This window comes from Cibotium barometz, chromosome 25 (genome assembly GCF_041138505.1).
Source record: "Cibotium barometz isolate CiBa-2024 chromosome 25, ASM4113850v1, whole genome shotgun sequence".
In the NCBI taxonomy this organism is placed as follows: domain Eukaryota; kingdom Viridiplantae; phylum Streptophyta; class Polypodiopsida; order Cyatheales; family Cibotiaceae; genus Cibotium; species Cibotium barometz.
Genome location: NC_141070.1, coordinates 19,323,017 through 19,348,334, shown reverse-complemented (window position 1 = coordinate 19,348,334; position 25,318 = coordinate 19,323,017). Strand labels below are relative to the sequence as shown.

The 25,318-nt window shown below is 39.3% G+C and overlaps 3 protein-coding genes across 4 annotated transcripts in view; all 3 read left to right on the top strand.

Moving 5' to 3' along the window:
• The window catches only part of LOC147624331 (MADS-box transcription factor 23-like), a 266,297-nt gene that overhangs the window by 11,663 nt on the left and 229,316 nt on the right, over positions 1-25,318 (top strand). The window lies entirely within an intron of this gene.
• Positions 1-25,318, top strand: part of LOC147624332 (MADS-box transcription factor 23-like) — a 337,401-nt gene that overhangs the window by 305,054 nt on the left and 7,029 nt on the right. Inside the window, exons 3-4 of the mRNA XM_086819317.1 lie at positions 12,139-12,194; positions 12,312-12,411. Of these exons, the coding sequence (XP_086675443.1) occupies positions 12,139-12,194; positions 12,312-12,411 (156 nt within the window). The remainder of the gene's footprint in view (positions 1-12,138; positions 12,195-12,311; positions 12,412-25,318) is intronic.
• LOC147624333 (uncharacterized) lies at positions 2,429-11,853 on the top strand. The gene has a single exon (XM_086819319.1). The coding sequence runs from the start codon at positions 6,707-6,709 to the stop codon at positions 7,253-7,255; it is 549 nt and encodes a 182-aa protein (XP_086675445.1). The 5' UTR covers positions 2,429-6,706; the 3' UTR covers positions 7,256-11,853.

The following is a 25,318-nucleotide window of genomic DNA, read 5'->3' as shown; positions in this document are numbered from 1 at the left end:
TTAGGGGCCAGCCTCGCCTTGTTTCTTCACCGGATTTCTCGTCCGCCAGCTGGACACAGGAGAGGGATCTACGATGGGAGCTCCTCAGTAGCCTCACCATCTGGTTCACCTGGAGGGCTCGGTGTTTCACGGCCTTTGAGGGGAGACTGGAGCCACCAGCAGAGACTGTACGGGGGATTTGGCAGGAGTTGATCCACACCCTACGAGGATAGTATGACCGCATCCGCGACTCGGATGAGGCGATCTTGTGGCACCAGGCCTTTCACACCACCTGGCGCAGCGGACCCTTCTATACCCTTCATGCGGAGTCCCCCCCCCGTTGGCATTACAGGCCACCTATTTGGCTCTTCCCCCTCCTATTGTATGATTTAGCCCTCAGTTCTGTGTACTGATACTTGTACTTTTCAGCACCTAGGGAGAGTCTCCCGGGCCACCTTGCTTTGTTCACTGCTTTGTTTTTCGTGTGAGCAGGAGAGGATCTTTTGTAGCTCTACGGGCATTTTTATATAACTAATGAAAGGATCTTTTCTCGGAAAAAAAAAGAGTCTCTCGGGCTACCTTGCTTTGTTCACTGCTTTGTTTTTCGTGTGAGCAGGAGAGGATCTTTTGTAGCTCTACGGGCATTTTTATATAACTAATGAAAGGATCTTTTCTCGGGAAAAAAAACTTCGACCTATGAGAAACCTAGTAAAGGCGGATTTTGAGGAAGACCTCATGCACATCATTGCTAGTTTTAATGGTAGTACCAAGGTTACAATGGTAAATCGAGTATAGTCATCTATAAGGATGTATAGACGACCTTGCTTAGGGAACTCTACTTTGAGGACAAAACCCGATATGGTAATACATGTTGAAGTAGACAATAAGTATGATAGACATCTATGTTGGTACCTTTTGTAGTGGCAGTTTAAATAGAAATTAAGTTAGTAAAGCCAAGAGCATAATAGACTTTGTCTACTTGAATGTGTGTATTATTAGGTAGGATTATGCTAACGGTTCCATGTCCTATGGCTTGTCTTAAATGTCATCACCTTAATGAACTTTTAATGGTTCACTAAGAGATTGATATGAGATAGCCAATCCTTATTAAAGGTTGCATGATGAGTCTCCCCTGTATCAATGATCCACGAGGTCTCGCTTCCTCCGGAGGGGCTCATGGTGGAAGTATAGGCTTGAATAGGCTCTTCATCATCATATTCGTAGAGGCTTCGGATCTAGAGGCATAATTTTCATAGGCCCCTCTCTGACCCTTATAACGATCACCAAATTTGCCCTTATGCTAGCAATCATGGCTAGTGTGGCCAGGTTTATTATAGTATGTACAAAAAGGGTCAACAAATTGAAAGGAACCACGAGGACGGGGACATGAAAGAGAACGGAAAGGCCTTTGTGGTTTATATGAAGATGGACAAAATTGCTTTTTGCCTTTTTTTATGAACAGTGGTAACCATAGCCAATGAAGGAGTGAATGGTGTGGGAGTATTGGTGGTGTTTCGCACATCACATTTTCTTGAGTGATGCTTGCGACAAGATGTGTGACAATAAGATTTGCTATGAACATTTTTGTATTGATGCAAGGTCTCCAAGACCTAGCCAAGGTGGCCAAGAGTAAAGCAACTTGCACATTATTGGCCAAGACAAGGCAAGAAATGATGGTCTCATCTAGAATGATTTGCCATCGGTCCAAAAATTGAAGGAAATCTTGGTCTTTTGCCAAGATGAAAGTAATTAATTTCTTGAAATTAGCCACTTGTGTTGCAATATCGTTGTGCTCATACATGGCTTTCAATCTGTCCTAGATGGCTTTAACATTCACAAGGGTCCGTACTTGTTGGACCTGCTTGTTGCCGAAGTGTAGGAGTATCTCCGCCTTGGCATTTATATTTTTTTTGGCCCACACTAGATGATCATCACGATTGGCGGTTGCGGTTCCATCAACCATACCTCATGTATGTTTTCTCTAGTAGATCTTTAATTGTGATTTTCAAACGTGATAATTTCTATCAGTTAATTTATCAATATTGTATGTACGAGTCAAAGAAGACATTTGATTTTCTTATGCCATGTTCAGTCACTATCCAGATGAGTGCTTCTAGGTGCAAGATTAATTAGTTATATTTTTATTGTTTTGGTTAGGAGCGTTGATTCTCGTTTTCAACTGATACCATGAAGAAAATCAACAATTATTGTGTTTTGATTAAAACACCGCTTACTTGTTGTGTGCAGATTAGAGGAACTTGCCGGATATATTGATTGGTTCTCTAATAGGGCTAGATTTAAACGAAGGTTCCTCACCCAAACGGGTGCGTTACGAGCAGTTATGCTCATTGAATAATTTTACAATTATCAATAAATAATAATCTTAAAAATTCTAATTTTTTAACTTGACTAAGATTGTCTGGAATTACTATTTTGATAGGATTGGTAAGGGAGAAGTTAACACTTGGATTGTGTAACTTCACCCGATTTCGAAAATGTGCAAGAAATTTGAAAATTGGACTTTGACCTTTGACAAGGACAAAAGGTTGTGATACGGTCGGAGTCATGAAAGCCATTACTTGGAAGTAGTATGTCAAAGTGCATATTGTGCTCAAAAGAGCACTTTATATGAGAGAAAAGTATTTAAAGAGCTTGAGGAGATTCATGTAGTGCGTCAATGTTGTCCTCTTATGGGCTTGGGATGATTGTGTGCATGTTTACAAACATGGATTGTATGGTTCACAACAAGACCACAAGTTTAGAAGCACATCCATAATGTGGTGTTGCTTGCTCACTTTCCAAGAAGTGGCATCTAATTCACACGCTAATGGATGATGCACATGGTGTTGGTTTCGTATTTTCCAAGAAATGACCTATAATTCACACCCTAATGGATGACGCACATGGTGTTGGTTTCGTACTTTCCTTACCTATAATTCACACCCTAATGGACGGTGCATGAGTCACATACTCCCTCCTTTTGCATAATGTACCTATTGCATGAAATATTAATAGACTCGATACCTCCAAAGCATCACTACTACAGGACAATAAAATATCAATGTTTTTTTCAATGTAAAACACTTGCACTTTAAAACCCATGAGCGTCGATACTCGCATCGAAAAAAATATCGCTAAGAAAAAGTTGGTAGCAATGTCGGAATACATGTCTTTATAAAAGTTGGTATATACGTGGGAACCTGCATCTATCTGTCGGTATGCCTGTCTAAATATGAGTACCTACTTCTATTGCAAAAACAGTGTATGTCCACACATATTTTAATGCTTTTAGTGACAGATACCGATGATATTACCGCGACGAACGTAGAGTATTATCGATGCCTTTATCGACAGATGTAGAGCATTATCGACGGATGTAGGTAAGTTTTTTTTAAAATAATGAATCATACACATAATTATATACCTGGATACACTTGAATACACCATTTGCTAAAGATTTGAAGAAAAAGCTGGATTCGATTGAAATTTAACACACTTAAGTTATCACCATAAATAAAGATGTACAAAATCAAGTTGAGCATCTAAATAAATTACTTGGTGTCAAACGACAATGAGACATTGATAGAAACTGTATGATATGTATACTTATACGAGTCCAAATATATTAAAAAATCGTCCCATATGCGAGCGACCTATATATGCCCAAAAGGGGTGCAAGAAAGATTTGTACAATTTCAAAACCAAAAAGATCTATACAACACTAAAGCTATACTAGCTAAAAGGTGTCTAATTTGCGACATCCTGTCCAACGAGGAAGCTCAGGTATTGCTCTCTGCAAAAAAATGCAATACCCATCAATTAGTATATACAATCTTACCAAAAACTTAAAACTCGCATATGGTACAACGTACTTACCGAAACCACAACATTCCAATCTATATTTTTGCCGTTATGCTCAATGCGCTTATGCAAGGCATAAGTGACATGCTTGTGTGTATAACATTCCTCTAGCTCAGTAGCCTACTGTCCAACCACCCTCCCCTACATACATGAAAACAAAACATAAATAAAAATAGTCTACGATACACTAATTGGCATACAAACAAGAGGCTACAAAAAGCATGGATACTTACAAAGTACTCATAAAATGCAAGCTTTCCACGCTCTCTAGTTGCTTTGTCATTACTCCCTCCCGTTTCAAGTATCATTGAGGATTTTTGGCGTGCTTCCTGACCTCCTCATCCAATGTCTCTTAGTCAATGAACCAAGGCTTTTATTCCCCATTTTCATCGCGTGGGTGACATAAAACCTCTTTTGTTTCATACAATCTCTTATGAGATCGTAGATCCACTTGTTGGGTACTTCCTCTTCGCTACTTAGGGCAGGCTTGAACTCGCTCTTGAGTTTATTGCAAATCCTTGTTTTCTTCTTTGATGGAAGGTGGAAGAATCTAGTTAGTGTTGTGGGTAAATACTATTTTGCATAGTTTCCTCACACCACTACGCATCTCCTGAGACAAACATCATCAAGTACCACCTTCCCTTCCCACACTATGTAAGGTGTTGATTTGCATTAGGGAGAGGGCTACTACTTAAACATTGACTAGATTGACGTGATGAGATGCGGGTATCGATCACTCTATATAGGTGGACGCTCTCGTGGAGGGGTAAATGCATTTGTGGCACTACCATCACCACAACAACCACCATTACCTTTAGGACGCGTACCGTGGCGGTGGTTGGAGGAACGGCCCGAGGGTGGGGGAGTTTGAGTAGGGGATGGTATGGGTGGGTGTAGGTGTGACACTTGTGGTACTGGATGATGGGCCTGCACCTAGCTTGCCATGGTTGAAATAGGATCTAGCCATGGTTGCTTGCTCAATGGTGGCTTGTGCAATGAAAGCTCAAAATTGGTCAGAGCTCATGACGCGTGGAGTAGGTGGGACAATTGGTTGGGAGGTAATGATGGGGGTCTTTTTTGGGCTATATGTATGGTCCTCCATCTATATATGTGTATGGATATGAAAGTTATGATTAAGAATAATCAACACACTAATAAACTTCATTTTAAAAGCAAAAAATCAAAATAATATGAAGAGATTAAGGAGAGAAAAAAGAGGATTATCTTTCAGAGATTAGGGGTAGATAGTAGTGATATACAATCTGTAAAAAGAACAAAAAACAAAAAATTAGAACACAATAAAAACCCTCAAAAATAAGAAAACATGAAAGTAAGAAAGATGAAAACATAGGAGAGTGCAGAGATGTAACAGAGAGAAAAACCAAAAGCTCACCGGATGGAAGGCGGTTAAAAAAATCTATGAAAAAAAATTAAAAAAAGAGATTAGAATATTTGATTTGTCAAAAATTAAAAAGGAAGCAAGATGTTAGAGTAGGAGAGTGTAGGGATGTAGGAGAGAAAGAGGGGACATGCAAATTAGGAAGGAAGCAAGATTTACTCACTGCGCATGGAAGAGAAGAAGCCAAAAATGAGCAAAATAGAGTCCACTTTTCGGCTTTGTTATTTTTCAGTGTTTGAACATACATTGGCAATATTGTCGAATAGACATCGATAAAAGGGTCAGAAGATACACTGGTAAAAGCGTTAGTATATGCGTCCAAATATGTGTCCATACTATTACGGATGATATTATTGACGTTTTTACTAACATATCTCTGACATATGTTTCGACGATGAAAGATTATTATATGAAAGAAAAATGGTATATTTTCCACTAGATGAATGCACTACGTAAAGGGGGCATTTACAAAGGATAACAAGCTCTCTGGCTTAAACTCACGTGATTAGCACAAGTTCTTACATTTTTTCTTGCGTGTGGTTATAAAAGGTTACCTTATCAACAACATAAGGGATACAATATACAAGATTGGCACTGTGGTCCATTGGATTTCATTGAAGGAGATAAGAAAAGACACTTTGTAAGTAGCTTGCTTAAATGCCATAGAAGCAATTACATTAGTCGAGAAGTTTCTCCCGACCAACATCTTAACCATACAAATGCATCTCCTAGTTCATGTTGTGAGGTGGCTATGGCAGGGGTCGTCCATTCATGTTGGATGTTCTTTTTGGAGAGGTTCATGAAGATGCTGAAAAGGTTTGTTCGTCAAAGAGCTTGCATGTAGGGAAGTATGGAAATGGGATGGCTTGTGCAAGAATCCCTCATGTAGAGCTTTTGTAGACCCTGAAATGCTTAAATTGTGGTCAATGGAGGAGGATGATAAGGTAGTCGGAGAGGTTGGAACCTACTAATTGTATATCAGCAACATATAGAGCAACAATCAATATCCTATCTATGGACAATCTTGTGTACCCATGAGAGACCATAAACTTATGAAAACAATGATATCAAAGACAATGGGGACTGTTTTAGATCACAAAGGGAACGATGTAACCTGCAAACGTAACTAGGATGATGTATTGAAAGATGGAAGGATGGTTGCACTATATATATGAATCTCTTTTGAGAGATCACCATGTAAAAACGTAGGCCAAACATCGAGATGATGCACCTCCAGATCAAGTGTAGTAGCAAGTGCCATCATAATCGGAAACGAAGCCATGTGAAGAGCCAAAGTAAACATCTCTTGTAGTCCATAACTTCGACCTATGAGAACACTTTTATAATATTGTGGCTCGCTGAAGATCACGCTCCCCTCCTGCTCGCGTTGTCTGCACGTTCCCCCCTCTCCTGCCATCCCATCTGCTCCCTGTGCTGCCTGGTAGAGCACGGTATGTCATTCTGAGGATGCATGATGAGCTCTTGGGCGTGCTTAATGTCTACCTGCCCAACCATGCTAGTGCCAGAGTAGAGTTCTGGACCCAAGTTACGGATGCATTGCCAGAGGCCGCACATTGGTGTGTCGGGAGAGACTTCAACAAGCTTGAGGACCCAGTCGATAGGGTGGGAGGTAGTCATGTTACAGTGCATGGCACGGAGCTTGCAGCTTGGGAGCAATTTTGCATGTCACTGAGGATCACTGATGCATGGCAGCATGGGGCCTTCTCCCGCTCTCAGGACAGTCTTAGTTTCTCTCGGTCGGATTGCCAGCAGGGAGGGACTAATCTATCACGGATTGGTCGCTTTTATGTGGGCGACTGGTTAGGGGAGCGAGGGGGATCCGTTGGCATTCTCGCTGGCACCTCATTTTCAGACCATGCGCCAGTTATTTTTACATTTGAGGAGCGGACACGGGAGCCCAGCCTGCAGTTGAGGATCCCAGAGAGGGTACTTACAGATCCTAGTCTTGCTGAGGACATTGAGAGGATCTGGCATGATAGTCAATGCTCTGACTAGGATGCAGCAGGCCAGTGTGCCCAGGGACTCATCGAGCTTAGCTCTTTTCTGCACTCTGCAGCTTTGACATGGCTAAGAGAGACTCGGGAGCAGGAGCATCGGCTGAGACGCAACCTTCCTTCAGCGCCTTCAGCAGCAGCAGCTTGCATGTGAGTGGGTGGCGTCCCAGCTGAGCCAGGCATGCGAGGAGGTTAGAGAGGCAGAGGAGCAGAGACATGAGTTTTATTATCGTCGCCAGGCCTCTCACTGGACACAGCTTGGTGATAGAGTGACTGGGGAGTTTTTTGAGATCACTGGACCCTACCATGCTTGAGCAAGAGTCCGTCAGCTTGGGAGGCCGGACGGATCGGTAGCTACTGAGTCCGGGGAGATCGAAGCCATTGCCACTGGGTTCTATAGAGACGTGCTTTCAGCGGAGCCAGCCACTGAGGCTCAGGATGCTTGTAGACAGACTGTGTGGGTCCATGTGCAGCGGAGGGTCACAGATCGTATGCGTACAGTTCTGGGTGATCCTCTTTCAGAGGTTGAGCTTGCTGAGGCCTTGAGGGTCCTGCCGTGCCATAGTTGCCCAAGGGAGGATGGATCGACGCCTGTCTTTTTTATGCGCTATTGGGACCTTTTGGGACCAGGCCTCCGCAGCGGCTTTCAGTATGTTTGAGACACAGTGTATGTCTTTTTTTTTGGTTATTATTGTCATGATTTGTGCATGAGCGTTGTGTTTTTTGTGAGTTGGTTGAGCTAGTGGACAATGGTGGCCATGTATTGTAGATTTAGGAATCCAAATATTTATACCTAGGGGACATTTTTAGGCTTCCAAAAGCCTTTTAGTTATCCATGATTGAGAGTCTTGGGCTTGTGATTGTTCTATCAGTTGTCTCCGTTTTGTGGCTTGGCTTTTGAATGTTATGTCGTTTAATGGAATCAACCTTTGTTGTTAGATACAAGTAGACGGATTGACTTGGTTAGGACTCTCCCCTCTTAGATCATGGGGTGCAAAAATTGTGGATCAAGGTAATGCAAGGAGGGAGTTCTCATCAAGCAAGTTAATTTATTCATCTTCCATAATAAGAACATTGATTTATTGATTAGAAATTTTTTAAGTTTTCGTCCTTGCGTCCCAGTCAATGGTACATCAGTGATGTCCCATCCAATTTTTCCCTAGCAGCACCTCCTCAGATAGTGATGAAGAAGGTATAACAAACAATTTTCCTTCAAAAGATATGTCAACAATTGAAAATACCATTTTGCACATGCCAACAAAATTTACTAAGCAATTATTCACAACATGTACTTGAGAAATCATAGGAGCTAGTTTGGGTTTGCCTAGAAATGCTCACGATTCATAGGACATAAGATTGTAACTTGTGCCACAATCTAGTAATCCTAATTGATGAGGAATGTGTGGCTCATGGTCAAGTATAACCATAGCCAGTTGGCTTTAATTCCTACTCTTCCTCCTTATCTTTGATTACCAAAACACATGACCTGCAACACTTGACATTTGCATTTGATTTTTTTCTCGCATTCTTTAACTTCCTTGATAGTTTTTTTTTTGCATTTCTCTTTTTAGTTTCCGTTTTTCTTGGGAGGCATGTATGCTTTTAAGTTGTTCCTCTATTAATGGTCCAAAAGATTGATGGAGTTTACTACCATTCATGAAGGTCTCCATAGGAATTCTATCTGACGTTTTGAATTGAATTGCACCACTCTTGGAGAGTTCTAGAATTTTGTAAAGTCCAAAAAGATTGATGGAGTTTACTACCATTCATGAAGGTCTCCATAGGAATTCTATCTGACGTTTTGAATTGAATTGCACCACTCTTGGAGAGTTCTCGAAGCTTAAGTTTCTTATTTCTCTTTTTGATGTTATACATCAACACTAAATCACCCACGTGGAACTTACGTTTTTAATATTGGCATCAACCCAACACTTTCATCGGTATTTCTATGTCCACATTTCAATCATCGCATATAGTCATGCTTCATCCAACTTCTCCAATGTAATTAATGGTTCTAAAAGGTTGTGAGCCGCAAGATTTTCATCTTTTGTTGCCCACAAGGTGGGGATTAGTAATTTATTTGGACTTATATCATCAAGACCATATGGGTTGCCATTAGCTGTCTTGTATGCCGTTTGATAAGCCCAAAGAGTAGCAAGAAGTTTAAATGCCTAATCTCAACATGATTCCTTTACAGCCTTGGTTAAGAATGAACAAAGGACCTTATGGGTGATTTTAGCTTGTCTATTTCCTTTTAGATAATAACATGATGATTCATCATGGATCACCCCATAAACTCATCCAACAAGAATTTCAATACCTCATTTATGAAATGGGTTTCTCTAGAATGCATAGTCTCAAGATGTCATCTTTGCCTCGTCGATACAAATTCCCAGCTATAAGTGTATATGGAGATGCTTTCTTGATTAACTTACAAGCTTGGTCACAAGTGATGTATTTATCCATTGGTAAGTGAAATGAGCTATTTTATGGCTCAAGTCTAGTTTCACCTTATAACTTTGAATGAGCTTGTCACCAAAGTTGTAATTGCATGAATGATTAGGAACACGTCTAGTATTTACCTCTTCTTCTTCTTTCATTAAGTCTTTCATTTTAGCCTTTGCTTCATGCTAGTGGACACAACTCTGTTAGATTCTCCATGTCTATCCATAATCTACCTATAAAAGTATTGGGTTTCCCATCAATTACAAGATTAATCAAGTACATATAAGAATATAGTAAATCACAAAGCTAACCACATAATATTTAGTTTCATGATGTCGAGCATGTGGAAAACAAAAAACTTGAGAGTGTATGTACGGGATCACCCCTCTCAAAAGTAAAATTTTAAAACTCCTCCTTAGGCGTTACCCATCATATTAACTACCACTATCCAATGTCTCGCATGATGTGAGATTGAAAATTTAATAAGTCCAAGAGTTTCTCATGTTTAGGTATCTTTACACACATGCTTTACACACGATACGTCACTTATGCTTTACATACATACACATTCACCTAACTAATTGCATGCGCCTAGGTGTAATAAACCTCTAAATACCACTTATTATCTCTAAAACAAGAGGTTCCTCATGTACAAGAGAAAACCATTAGGAAGAATTTGAACTCAAAAAGGGCCCTCTAAGAGGAGGTTCCTCATGCATGCACCTTGACATAACAACCTTGTAGCTACCACTTATCATCTCTAAAACAAGACGTTTCTCATGTACAACAAGGAAATCCATTAGGAAACATTCAAATTGAAAAAGGGTCCTCTAAGAAGAGCCATATCATCTCCTTGCTAGAAAAAAGGGGGTGGTCGTGATCCTTATGTATCTTATGTTAAAACCCCTTAGATATGTGACATAATTCTAGAAAGCCCTTGAAAAGTACATTTTAAATCTATCACTCTAACGAATATGGAGTTAATATGATCAAGTTATTTCTTGCCTACTAAAAGGTAGGTTCCTATGATTTTGATATCCATGTAGCTTAATAAGTCAATTCGTATGAACGAAAGATTGTTTCTCATTACATCTAGAGTAAATTTGAGCACCTTGTGCAGGTATTTTCAATGGTTAAGTTACCGATTCCTTTACTCCATAAACCAAAAGGTTTCAAGGATATTATGCGTGACAAGATGTGACTACTAGCAAAATGGATGGTTCCACAAACATTTTTGTTTAAGCTATCGCTCATGTGGATAGCCCGTAAGATGTATCTCTCCTTGGATCCGGTCTTCTCATCATCAATTCTTCCTGTTTCATACCTTGATCCACCAATGTGATGGAGGGTAATGTTGTGAAGAGATTAGAGAGAGAGGATTGCATGCTGTCTTAGAATAACATTTGAAGCTTCGGACACTCATTCATGAGGTCCTGGGTTCAAATCTCCCTTTAGTACTCTCATGGAGTCGGATTGCACTTTAATGTTTATTAAGTATCGGAAATAGCCTAAACCCTGTATTGGTATATACATAAACCTATCTAAGGGGTGGTAATTTCTGGAAAAAATGCACACTTTCAGTATCAAGAGGGAGAGGGGGTTTAGAGATCTGCCCTGTGGGCAAGGAGATAAACAGGGAAAATCTGCCTGTGTAAAGAGAAGAAAGTGAGCTAGACTCCTCGGAATCCACCTAGAGCTAGGATCTTTGAGACAACATGAGACAATGAAACACCGACACACCGACATGAGTGGAGGAACAACGAACAGGAGCTGCCCATGGTCCTCCGATCTGTGGATTCACCAATTAATTGAATCTTTATTTGTCATTATTACACTAACGCAGTATATTCGTTTTTCTCTTAAACAATTATAATTGCTTTGGTTATTGGAAAGTAAAGTATCGCTTGTAATTGGGAATGCTACCTAGGATTCACAACAATTTTTTCTTATATCAATTTTATAGTTTCCCTTCTTTTTTATTTCTATATATTGGCTAAATCGTTTGTTTTATTTCGTGAAATTAATCCGATGTCATCCTTTCCTTAGGTTCACTGGATTTGAGTTTGTTGCGAGGTTGATGCTTTTTAAGCTACTTTGATCCGGGGTGTGTGTGTTGTAGTGCAAAAGTGAGCTAATACAGTCGGTTTGTTTTGTGAGTTAAAGTATGAAGAGGATTCTTGAACGACATGCAGCAAAACGAGAACCAGTCTATCGAGAAAAAGAACGTAAGATTACGTGCACACCTGTATTTGGTGGAATAAACGTTGGATTGATTCCTCTAATCACCTATAAAGCACGCCTAATTATCGTATGCATGCATATCAATCCATGTCTCTTTCAGAAATCGGCCCCTGTTTGTGTCTCAGCTATAATGAGGTTGTTAGCTCATGGAAGCTTGCATTAAAAAGAACCTTTGATTAACATAGGCAGTATTGGCAGCTTGATGAAGTTGGCCGACTTAAACATCAATCGGATTGCCTAAAATCCATGAGCAAGTGAGTACTGTTTTTGTTTTTCACAACCAATAAAAATTGAGCAGCATGTTTAATCATTATTTATGAGCAAGAATTGAGCTTTATCAGCAACATGTTCAAACATGGGTTGCTACACAGACGCTTATCAGGAGAAGACATCGAAACGCTAAGCTTGAAGGAGCTCAACCAGCTTGAGCAACAGACAGTAATGGATATGTGCCGTGTGACAGCTCGAAAGGTAAGCTTCTTGGTTTAATTTTTCTCTTTTCCTTTCTAAGGCTTGGTTTGTAGAATCTAATTCTCAACGTACTCAACTTTCCAAAGGATGACATACTTTAAAAACACCCTCAATATGGATGCACATTTTAGAGATTATAATGCTATAATCCTGAGTACCACAATGTTATTGACCTGTGCTGCTTACATTAGACGTTATTAATGACTTGTAGTTTAAACATTGATCATGATTATCTAGAGATTTCGCCCATCATTGGCTCTTTGGATAATCATGATGGCTCTTTGGCGGCCATCATGATTATCTAGAGTACCCAGGCTGAAATTCGAAGGCCTATCCTAACCTTGAATTTGAAATTCGAAGGCTATAAACTAGCTTGACCTAGTGAATTTCGGATTTTTTTTTCAATTGTGGCCTTCTTCGAGGGCTTCTCTTGAAAGTTTGAAGGACTTTGTTGCCCTGTGAAGGCTTCGAGTTTCAGTACTCTCATAGACTAGGGAGAAACCCTCAAAGGTGGGATTTGATGTTCTCTACACTAAGAGTGCTGATGAAGTGATTTATGTAGGAGACAAACGATACTTATGGAGATGCCTCTAAGCGAGCTCCACATGCATGGTACATGCTCAAAGCTTTCAAAGAAACCTATGGAGTCTTGAAAGATGATAGAAGATAATGTAATATGGCAACTCGTTTGCAATGTTACATGCCATACATAACGTTCGAGCAATTGATTTTTGCCAGAGCATTGTTCAACCTTGAACTTCACAACCTAGCATAGAAACTCAAGAGGTCCTCTTAAAAATATACAAAATCTCAAGGAAAGGTTACCTTTTTTACATAAATCATGAAAATATACATGCATAATAATTTAACATTTCAACGTACAAAAGAATCTCAAGTATTTTAAAACTATATTATGATATTGACATTAATAGGCTAGCTTTGATCATCGAACATTGCCACAAGCATTTTCTTATACTGAACCCCGACATTTAAGTCCAATCACGTAGTCCTTAGAAAAACCAACTCAATATAGCTCTTAAATCCCTTTTTAACAACCTTCTTGCACCTTTAGCCAATTTGGGAGTGTGAGTTCACTTCTAAAAACCCAAGTTTGGTTTTTAAGTTAAATACAAAAGATGAAACTTCTAAAGCTCCTATTTGAGGCAAGAGAATCGATCTACCATAGGTCTAATGAAAAGCATGAAGAAGCATAATCAAAGAATTGGGAAAATACACTGTAAAAGAGTGATTTGTTTGTGATATGTAATTTGAAGACATAAATTATGAAAAATACAACACCCTTGAAACCTTGATTGACATGATGGATGCTCAATTGTCTAATCGGGGGTTTTTTAGATCTCTGAACATGATACTGGAGTTAGTTTGAGCTAACACGATGAGAAAATTGAGATTCAAGTATATGTAAGCTCCAAATATTAGTGGTTGATTCTCCTTATTCACGTAGCCATTGCCCAAGAGCTCTTGGAGGCACCCTTGGCACACAATGATTCCTCTTTACACCACACAATTCGATGCAATTCAGCCCGCTATAGCTTGCAACAGTGCAAAACACAAGAACATGTCTTTTTCTTGTTTCTCCTTATTTACTTGCAACTGATCAAATCAATTTTAGGAGAGTGTTGCCCATTGTCCAAGGACCCTACACATCAAACCTTCAGCTGCTTGCTTCATTGTATCATATGTGTTGAGTTAAAAACCACACGCTAGTTTCAGAGTTAAATTGGGGTTCTAGGGTACATTTGAGCTAGATCTTTTTCTCAAGCCTCTCCTCCAAATCAAGGGCAAGGGGACTATTAAAAAATCCCACCCACCTTATTTTAAACACCTAATCATTGTGATTAATGTAGGATTAGGGCATCTTCATCATAGCCAATGCATGCCTAGTACTCGTGTTTCAACATGGTGTCAGAGCCTCCCCTCTCTCCATAGACTCTCTAATCTTTGGATTAAGATATATCTTTCATCTCCTTATAGCGTAATCCCAATAAATACACCTTAATCACTGTTATTAGCTCATTAATTTTCATCCTATTCACTAGGTCTCAAGGAAAGGTTGAGCTTGCAATAGCTGATTCTCTTAGCACAAAGCATCATTAGGTAAACCCTCTTAGGAGACTCTTGCCACTCCCTAGGCATTGCTCTTCATCACCTCTAGCACATGGCAGCAGGTATAGAATTGCCAAAAATGCACAGCAAACCAACGCTTCTTGTTTTAGGTAAAGTAGGCCATTCGTCTTAGGAGAAGCTCAATCACTGAATTCCTTACATGCCATGGAAGTTTTATGAGTCCTCTAAAGATGTTGGTGCACCAGACTCAAGGTTCAGGTTTGTGCAATCTCCAAATATCAGTGCTTGAGTCTCCTTATTCACTTAGCCAATGTCAAAGAACCCTTGGAGACACCCTTAGCACACTAAGGCGCCTATCTTACCACACGATTTGGTGCGATTCAGCTGCTATTTCAACCCGCAATAGCACAAAACACAGGAACATGTCTTTCATTCATTTCTCCTAATCTGCTTATAATTTATTAAATCTCTTTTAGGAGAGTGTTGGTCACTGTCCACGGACCCTACACATCAAATCTTGCCCCGATTGCTTCATTGTATCATCTGTAGTGTGCTAAAAAAGTGGGTAATGGAAAAAGGTCCATAAAAACTCGTTTTCTCTTTATCAATCGAATTCTCAAAGAATCAACCTTGCTAATCACTATAATTAAGGATTAATTAACAATCAATTAATCATCCAGAGCAAAAAGTAATGTTTTAACTCATAAGTGGGATTGATATTTGACACTTGTAAACATGCATGTTTGACGATTCGACCCTGCTAATCACTATAATTAAGGATTAATTAACAATTAATTAATCATCCAGAGCAAAAAGTAATTTTTTAACTCATAAGTGGGATTGATATTTGACACTTATAAACACACACATGCATTCAAATCACATCATTGCATGTGTGTGAACTTAAAATTCCATTACATTGTTAATTTGTAAGCAATTAGACACTATCGAGAGTCAAAATCTAGTATAACCATTGCAATGGCATCAAACATTATCACAAATGTTGAGAAGTTCTCTCGAGAAGGATTTCAAACCTAGGCCACCCAAATAAATTATCTTCTCATGCACGAAAAGCTATGAAAATTAATTAAGGAGAATGCACCCTCTAATCCAACTAAGGATTGGATTTAGAAATATGAACAAGCCCTATCATTAATTGGATTGCACTTGGTAACCAATATTATTCATCAAATTGATTCAAAACCGACGACAAAACAAGCATGAGAAGAGTTAAATTTATTATTGGTTCCAACCAAATAAGAAAATCCATTTGAAAATAGAATTTTATGGCTTAAAAATGGAATTTAATGAGTAACTAAGACAATTCATAAGTAAAATGAAAAGCATAATGACCCAATTAGTTGGCATTGATGCAAAGATAGGTGAAAAGGATGCACTTGCCATACTTATAAAAAGCATTCCATAGGAATATGGTGCTCTTGTGACCACTTTAAAGAATTTACTTGAACCAACATTTGAGGGTCATATTTCATCACTACTTGAAAAAGAGGAATATGTTGCTCTTGTGACCACTTTAAAGAATTTACTTGAACCAACATTTGAGGGTCATATTTCATCACTACTTGAAAAAGAGGGGAAACTAAATAATGGTATGCAAAATACAAGTGAACGAACATTCTACATCAACAAGGGCCTAAAAGAATGCTACCACTACAGAAAGAAGGGACACTTTAAAAGTGAATGCAAACTCAAACACAAGCCCAAATGAAGGCATTGCAAGAAACATGGACACAAAGAAGAAGAATGTGTATTGAATAACCATGAAGCTGACTACATGGAGACTTCATCAAGAAAAGTGAAGATTCCTGCGAGCATCTGTTTTGGAACTAAAAGCTTTAACGACAATCCTCACCAGCTTAGCCCATGATTGCAAAAGGTCACCAAATGAGTAGAGCTAGTCTTCTATTTTTATCATGCATGATCACCTAAGGGTAGCAACTTACACCTAGGGGGTGATGAAATATTGTAACACCACACTGCACCACCTTGAATAGCATGTTGCACCAAGAAAAAATGATGAATATTTTTTAATTCACATCCAACCACCTTGCGGTAGATTGAATATCATGGCACCAAGGATAGGTGTTGAAATTTGTCGGCCATTGAGAGCAAGGTATGAGTAGAGGACCATGATTAAGAGCATGTCACACTTGGGCATTATTCCACATGAGCATACTTGTAAGAGGTGTACCCTCATATAAAAAGGGTCATTTTCAAGCAATGTAGACAAGCATCTCCCATGCATCTCTATGAGTATAAGTTTTGATCTTATAACCTAATTGTGCTTGATTCAAGCGAGACATTAGAAAAAATTTAGACTCAAATTGGGTCCTTTAAGGATTTCTACACGTTCTCTCTCTACAAAAATGAGATTATGATGACATTTTAACAAATCATTTTAGAAATGAGTGGAGATTTGACATTTGGAATCTCCATTTCGAGACCTTTTCAATGATATGTAGCATGATGAGAAGTTTCGCATATTCAAGAAGTTTCCAAATTTGGTGATGATGTGGCATGTTACCAAATTTGGGACTTCTTGATCATGAAAAATTGTCCATCATGCTATATGCTATTGGAAAGGCCTCAAAAGGTAGATTTCAAATGTCCAAACTCCACTCACTTTTGATTTGACTTGAAAAAATTTCACTATGAACTCATTTTTGTAGAGAGAGAATGTGTAGAAACTTTGTATTTGAAACCCATAGCCATGCATGTCTCACTATAGCCCAATTTGAGTCCAAACTTTCTCTACTGTTAAGTAATTAGTTCATCTCATCATGTTGTTGATTAGTCTCCACCCACCTTAGTTTAAACACTTGTGGTTAATGTAAGATTAGGGTATCTAGGGTATCTTCACCATAGCCATGTATGCTTGGTACTCATGTTTCAACATGGTATTAGAGCCACCCTTATAAAAACTTGAGTTTTACATAGTTTCTTTTAAATACTTTGAACCTTAGTCTTTCACTTGAGATTTGAAGCGATAGCATTTTGGAACTTATTTATTATAGATGTAACCGTCTTGAATCGTACATTATATACAGTGAATTCTTAGCGTCTCTACAATTGTCTTGTTGTTTTGTAGGTTTGTCTGATGTTTCAAGAGTCTATTTCTTGATATACTGTAATGTTGAATTATGTATATTGTGATGAAGACAATTGGTTTGTGTTTCTCTTTGTGACTTGAAATGATGATGGTGATGTCTGGGAAGTGTTTGAAGCTTGTTTCCTATGATGTCAAATGTCTGTATAATGATTATTTGGGGTTGAGTTTAGCCTCAACACTTTTGGCGATCGTGTTGTTTTGCATGCCTAGTAGCTTTGTCTATGCGAGGGAGACATGGCTATAGCAATTCTATGCAAGTATGAAAAGATGAATGAATGGCTCCAGGAATTTAGCAACTAGGTTACCGAGGAATAGGAATATATAACCTACGTAGAAGTACTTCTAAGGAAGCTGTTTCCTCATTTGCCTATGGATGTGATTCGGCATATATGGGAAATCGTTTGGAAAACACAGAGGGAAAACTTTCTTCTATTTGGAATAGTGAATGGTCCAAGTGAGGCTTGAAGTTTTCTAGAGATCTGTTATTACCATCAATTTCATCACAAGTGTCAATATTGTGGGTCCAAATGCTCATTTTAGAAGAACAACATTTCAAAAGATCTTTTCATGGACACACGGTTCAAAATTAGGTTGGGTGAAGGATTATCATCTCTGGTAGAGGATCCAAATGAAGGAATCAATCCACCTAATTCACGAGTAATGAAGGACTTAGATGAAGACGTCATTCCCCTTGAATCTGTAGGAGGGGAGGAAATAGCATCACCAAATGCTGAAATTACTAGGGGAGTGGCAAGGCTTCTTGGCACAAGAGCACTTAGTGCTCAATTGCTGAGGGCAAAGAGATCTTTGGATTTCAATCCATTACCACAGTAGTCTCCCAAAAGAAGAAGACCACCACCAATGTAGGCAAATCCTCCACCGCCTAGTGCCCCAACAAACCCCAAGATTGGCCTAACCAAATTCAGTGGCTCCAAAAAAACTAATGCTAATAGCTATGTTGGTTAGTTTGAAATGAGATGTCAGGCTAGTGGTTTTCGGATATATCTGGATGAAGTGAAGAGAACACTTTGCTGCTACATTGGAAAGTCACGTAGTGGGATGGTTTACTCAATATGGATTACAACATTTCCCGAACAATAATACTCTCAAAGAAGCTTTTCTTGTAAGGTTCAAGAAGGAGAAAACCCTTGAAGATATTCTCAAGAAGCTTAGGGGACTGAAACAGGGTGAGTTAGGTGTGGAAGATTTAAAAAATTCAGAAATTTGTACAATAGGTTATTGGCAAATGAGAGGCCAACTCCTAAACAGTTGGGAGACTATTTTTGCAAGGGCCTAAGAACAAGACTTCAGAGTTCTGTGACACGAAGAGACATTTCGAATGCAAATGACTTTAATGACCTGGTGAATACAACACTCACGGGCTAGAAAGGAGATTAGGATTATCTTCAAAACAGAAGAAGCAGTCAGAAGACTCTAATGGAGAAGATGGTGAAGATTCACAAGAAGAAAATTGTGATTGAGAGGATGAGGAAGATAACTCTGACATCTCAGATGATGAGGATTGGATTGAGAAGAAAAAGAAAACAAAGAAGAAAAAGGAAAATCAAGAAATCAAGAAGAAATACAACAAGAAAATCAAAACACTTAAGGAGGATGATTGGGAGGAGAACATTCTTGACAATATTAAAGTCTTGGGAATGGCAACCGTGGGTGAGGCATCCAGGCCATATTGTGAGCTTTGCCAAAAGCTAGATCATATTACAGCCAATTGTTAGTATATTCCATAGTATAGGAAGAGTTCCACCCAACATTGTTCAAACGAATCAACATGCAAATTCTCTAGCTAATCAGATTGGAGTTGAGCAGAATAGAAGGGCTACTAGTCCTCCAAGGAGAAATCAAAACCCAAATCAGAATAGAAATCAAATTCTCAAGCTAATTAGATTGGAGTTGAGCAGAATAGAAGGGCTACTAGTCCTCCAAGGAGAAATCAAAACCCAAATCAGTGTCAATCTATGCATCAGAATCAAAACCCTCAATGGGGTAATCAAAATCCTTAGTGGGGAGGTCAGTAGAGGAATTTAAATAACAACAATAATCATAACAGAAATATCAACTGTAATTATTGTGGCTTGCCAGGTAGTGGCAGCGTACAAGATGTGAGCTTGGGTGGAAGCACATAAATGAAAGGGAAATTCCAATTGTCAAATACAATGAAAGGCAGGAAGGGAATCAGAATCAACAAATCAGTAAATTCATTGGAAGTGTGATTGTACACAATGTATGAAAATTGAAGACATGCAGGATGTGGATTCAATGGCAATTAGTAGAGGTCACAAAATCAGGGTAGCAAGAAGTCCCCTGAAGTTTCAGCTACTAAGGAGGAGGATCCCATTGAACGAGAAGCTCAGAAGAGAATTAGAATAGGAGCATTAGGAAAATTCTAGACTCAAAAGAGGGCTGTTTCAATAATAATATAATATAAGACACATAGATACCCACCTAAAATGTGGAGAAACTCTTATCTCCATGAAATATTAAAAAAACCATCACCTTGTCTTAAAATATTTTAAATCATTTTTTTGTCAGTACCTAACACAATAAAAGAATGTTTTTCACATTCCTGTGTTAGATGTGGAGCACTAAAAAATTCTTTCCACCATCCCTAGAACTAATGATTTTGAATGCTTGGAATAGATAGATACCCAATCTCCTGGTTATTCTCTCAACTTGCTTCCACTTTTGAAACTCGAAACATCTTTGGCACCCAAAAGGACACACCGTCTCTCATTTCTTCTTCCCTCCTTGATCCACAAAAGTGGTTAGCTCAGTCATCCACTTTCTGCTACTTCTTTCTCATACGTCTGTTAATCTCTCATGGAAACCGAAAGTGGACTGAAATCAGCAAGGAGCAGTATCTTATCTGTTGTATTGTATAACATAAAAGATGAGAACGAAGAATGGACTCCTCAAGTATACAAGTACTCTTGGGTCACTATGCAGCCACGAAAACGTGACCACTACCCGCGAGTGAAGGGAAAGGCATTTAGCGACTTGGCCATACATTGGAAAGGAAGGATCCTTGACTTCAAGATGGCACTAGGAGGGAAAACTGTCAAAGAAGTGTTGATCCAGCATGTATTCATGCAAAAAGAGATCAACGTGGGACCATTGGAAGGACCTCTAAGACACAGACCACATTGTAAGTGCTTGTGTTTTGTATTCTAATGTTGCAAATAAGGTGATTGATATACATTTTTCTTCCTTGCACAGATTTGTACCCATCCAATCTCCAGGAGTGGGAGCCTACACAATGCTTGACGAGATTCTTGAAAGTTTCAGCTAAGGAGGATTCTCGTGTAAGACATACAGCTAGACCCAAGGACAATGCAGGTCCCTCATCTAGTGGGAAGAGGATGGGCACTCTGAATGCCTCAAGATCAAGGAAATCAAGCAGTCCTTCCCGATTATCCAAACTGCAGCCTAGACAAAGGCGTTTTGCAGAGCATTCGTCAGTGCTGCGAAAAATCACACAATTTATGAAGCACCTGACTGCTGCTATTCCAAGATTACCTTTCCAGAGGCTTGTCAGGAGAATTTACGAGCGAAATGGAATTTTGTTTAGGTGGAAGGCATCGGCCCTGTTTTGCTTGTAGGAGGCCGCAGAGAATTGGATGATTGAATTTTTTTTGGATAGTTATGTTCTTGCGGCCCATGCACACAGGGTCATAGTGATGAACAAAGATTTTTTCAGCCTAGTAGTCCTTCGTTTTAGATATGATAAGTTACTTAGGCTAGTTACAATTACTGATGTACGAATGGTGCAAATTTTGGATGTCCATCCTGTTCAAAAAGTGAGAATTCAAGAGGTGATGGAGGGAGTTCCAGAACATGAACATGAGACTCGAGAAAATTTTCGGGCAAGCGCTCAAAGGGAACATCATGTGGCAATGCTTGCATTGCAAACAAAAAGAGAAAATGTTCGCACACTCCACGCTATGAATCGAGAGGCGCTTCAATTTTTGTTGCCGGAGTTCTATGTACCCTATCATATTAGAGGGCAAAGATATTATTTTTCAATTTATGCTGAGAAGATAAACATTTTGTTTGATCCTAGAACTGAAGTCAACGACAAAGTACTTAGATGTAGTTTTAGGTATACTCTTTTCTCTATCCTCCTACAATTTTTCATTCTTGGCTCTTAAAAGTTTATGTCTAACTCTTGATATGTTTTCTTGTGAAGTTTTGTTATTTTGCAATTGCCCGAGGATGTATAGCATCGGGTGTTCCAGATTGATTCGCTAGTGTTAACACTTTTGCTAGTAGAGTCAGTTCCCTACCTTGATGTGCAGAACTGGTTTCGGGAGGTGCAGCTGGACGATGCTCGAGTAATTTTTTTAGCATATCATGAAAAGTGAGTTTGTCTCTGTATCTCTCTTGCATGATGTTTATACGAATCATCATACACGAGTTATATAGTGCTTCCTTTGGCACGTGCTTTCGCTTCACAGTGAATCGATTCAACACAATGCGAGAAGGCATTTTGTTTTTCATCTGGCTTCAAACTAATAGAAATCTATTTAGATGTGATGCAGTGCCCATTGGAGTCTTGTTCTAGTCGATGTGCAAGACAATGTTATTTACCTTGCAAATTCGACATCTGGTGTCCATGGCAATGTTTTGCTGTGAGTTAAAATTATTACGATACATATTATTGTTTAAGTTAGAAGTTTGAATTGATCAGGATAAATATTGATTGGTCTTTGTTTGCAGTGGTGTCACGAAACTAATGGCCGCTTATGAGAGCCTGAGCATGGACACCCACACCTTCAAGCGAGCGACCATTGGAAGGGTTAGTGTGCCCAAATAAGATGATGGTTATAACTGTGGGTGGAGGATTGCGTTCTCAATGCATTGTTGCTGTTACGGAGCATTTTTCATCTCCATTCAGAGGATGTAAGCATTTTTCAGCTCCCATACGCATGCATACTCTTGTTTATCTTCTTGTATATTTTCATGATGATCTTATGCCTTGATGAATTGTGATGGTAGTTTTCATCTATGTCTCGTTATGTGGACCTAGACGTCCAAACGTTTAGGGAGAAAACGATTGCGAAAATTATCGAGGTCGTAGAAGCAATGCCTCCAGACGACCCAAAGAACTTCATCCCACGCAATCCACGAGGGGGGATAGGTCCCCCTGAGCCTCTTAGATGGGCTCCATACTTGGGAGAAGAGCCATGACTCCATCCTGAAGCCGAGGCCTATGGGTTCCAGTGATATATAGTTTTTTCCTTATCGATGTGTTGTTGAATTGCTTTTTCCAACAAATGTACTCCACTCTGTAACATGCTATTTGTAAATATGCAACTACACATGTACATTTATATTTTTTAACACATATTTAGTGTTATTGGAGAGAGAACATCAATTGTAAATGCACTTTTAATTTGAAATTGATGTAAATGCACCTGAATCAACGTACTATACATCATTTTCAAATTAAAAGTGCATTTACAATTGATGTTCTCTCTAATAACATTAATATGTGTAAAAAAATATAAATGTACATGTGTCGTTGCATATTTACAAATAGCATGTTACAGAGTGGAGTGCATTTGTTAGAAGAAGCAATCCAACACCACATTGATAAGGAAAAAACTATATATCACTTGAACCCATATGCCTGGGCTTCAGGATGGAGCCATGGCTCTTCTCCCAAGTACGGAGCCCATCTAAGAGGCTCAGGGGGGCCTATCCCCCCTCGTGGATTGGGCAAGATGATGTCCATTGAGCGGTCTGGAGGCATTGCTTCTGGGACCTCGATCATTTTTGCAATCGTTTCCTTCCTAAACGTTTGGACGTCTAGGTCCACGTTACAAGACATGGATGAAAACTGCCATCACAATTCATCAAGGCATAAGATCAACATGAAAATATACAAGAAGATAAACAAGAGTATGCATGTGTATGGGAGTTTAAAAATGCTTACATCCTCTGAACGGAGCTGAAAAATGCTCCGTGTAGCAGCAACAATGCATTGAGAGCAACCCTCCATCCATAGCTATAACCATCATCTTGTTTGGGCACACTAACCCTTCGAATGGTCGCTCGCTCTAGGGTGTCGATGTCTATGCTCAGGCTCTCATAAGCGGCCATTAGTTTCCTGACACCACTATAAACAAAGACCAATCAATATCCTGATCAATCCGGACTTCTAACTTAAACAATAATATGTATTCTAATGATTTTACCTCACAGCAAAACATTGCCATGGACACCAGATGTCGAATTTGCAAGGTAAATAACATTGTCTTGCACATCGACTAGAACAAGACTCCAATGGGCACTCCATCACATGCAAATAGATTTCTATTAGTTTCAAGCCAAATGAAAAACAAAATGCCTCCTCGCATTGTGGTGAATCGATTCACTGTGAAGCAAGAGCACGTGCCAAAGGAAGCACTATATAACTCGTGTATGTTGATTCGTATAGACATCATGCAAGAGAGATACAGAGACAAACTCACTTTTCATTATATGCCAAAAAAATTACTCGAGCATCGTCCAACTAGACGTCCTGAAACCAAATTAGCACATCAAGGTAGGGAACTGACTCTACTAGCAAAAGTGTTGACACTAGCGAATCAATCTAGAACACCCGATGCTGTACATCCTCGGGCAATTGTGAAATAACAACATATCAAGAGTTAGGGATAAACTCTTAAGAGCCAAGAATGAAAATTTGTGGGAGGATAGAGAAAAGAGTATACCTAAAAACACATCTAAGCACTTTGTCTCGTTGACTTCAATTCTAGGATCAAACAAAATGTTTATCTCCTTAGCATGAATTGGGAAATAACATCTTTGCCTTCTAATATGATAGGGTACATAGAACTTCAGCAACAAAAATTGAAGCGCCTCTCGATTCATCGCATGAAGTGCGTGAACATTTTCTCTTTTTGTTTGCAATGCAAGCATTGCCACATGATGTTCCCTTTGAGCGCTTGCCTGAAAATTTGCCCGAGTCTCATGTTCATATTCTGGAACTCCCTCCGTCACCTCTTCAATTCTCACTTTTTGAACGGGATGGACATCCAAAATTTGCACCATTCGTGCATCAGTAATTGTAACTGGCCTAAGTAACTTATCATATCTAAAACAAAGGGCTACTAGGCTGAAAAAATCTTTGTTCATCATTGTGATCCTGTGTGCATGGGCCGTAAGAACGTAACTACCCAAAAAAAATTTAATCATCCAATCTGCCTCCTGCAAGCAAAATAGGGTCGATGTCTTCCACCTAAATAAAATTCCATTTCGCTCGCAAATTCTCCTGACAAGCCTCTGGAAAGGTAATCTTGGAATAGCAACAGTCGGGTGCTTCATAAATCGTGTGATTTCTCGGGTGCTTCAACTGACGAATGCTCTGCGAAACGCCTTTGTCTAGGCTGCAGTTTGGATAATCGGGAAGGACTGCCTGATTCCCTCGATCTTGAGGCATTCAGAGTGCCCATCTTCTTCCCACTAGATGAGGGACCTGCATTGTCGTTGGGTCTAGCTGTATGCTTTCAGTGGCCCTTCATCTAGCTATATGCCTTACACGAGAATCCGCAACAAAGTTTCAGCTAAGGAGGAGGATCCCATTGAACGGGAAGCTCAGAAGAGAATTAGAACAGGGAGTCAGAAAGGAGTTGAATAAAGTCCAAGGAAGAGAGGAGGAGAAACCTG

Bases quoted from the DNA above. Each gene is read 5' to 3' on its own strand.
- LOC147624333 (XM_086819319.1), top strand. From the start codon at position 6,707: ATGCATGATGAGCTCTTGGGCGTGCTTAATGTCTACCTGCCCAACCAT.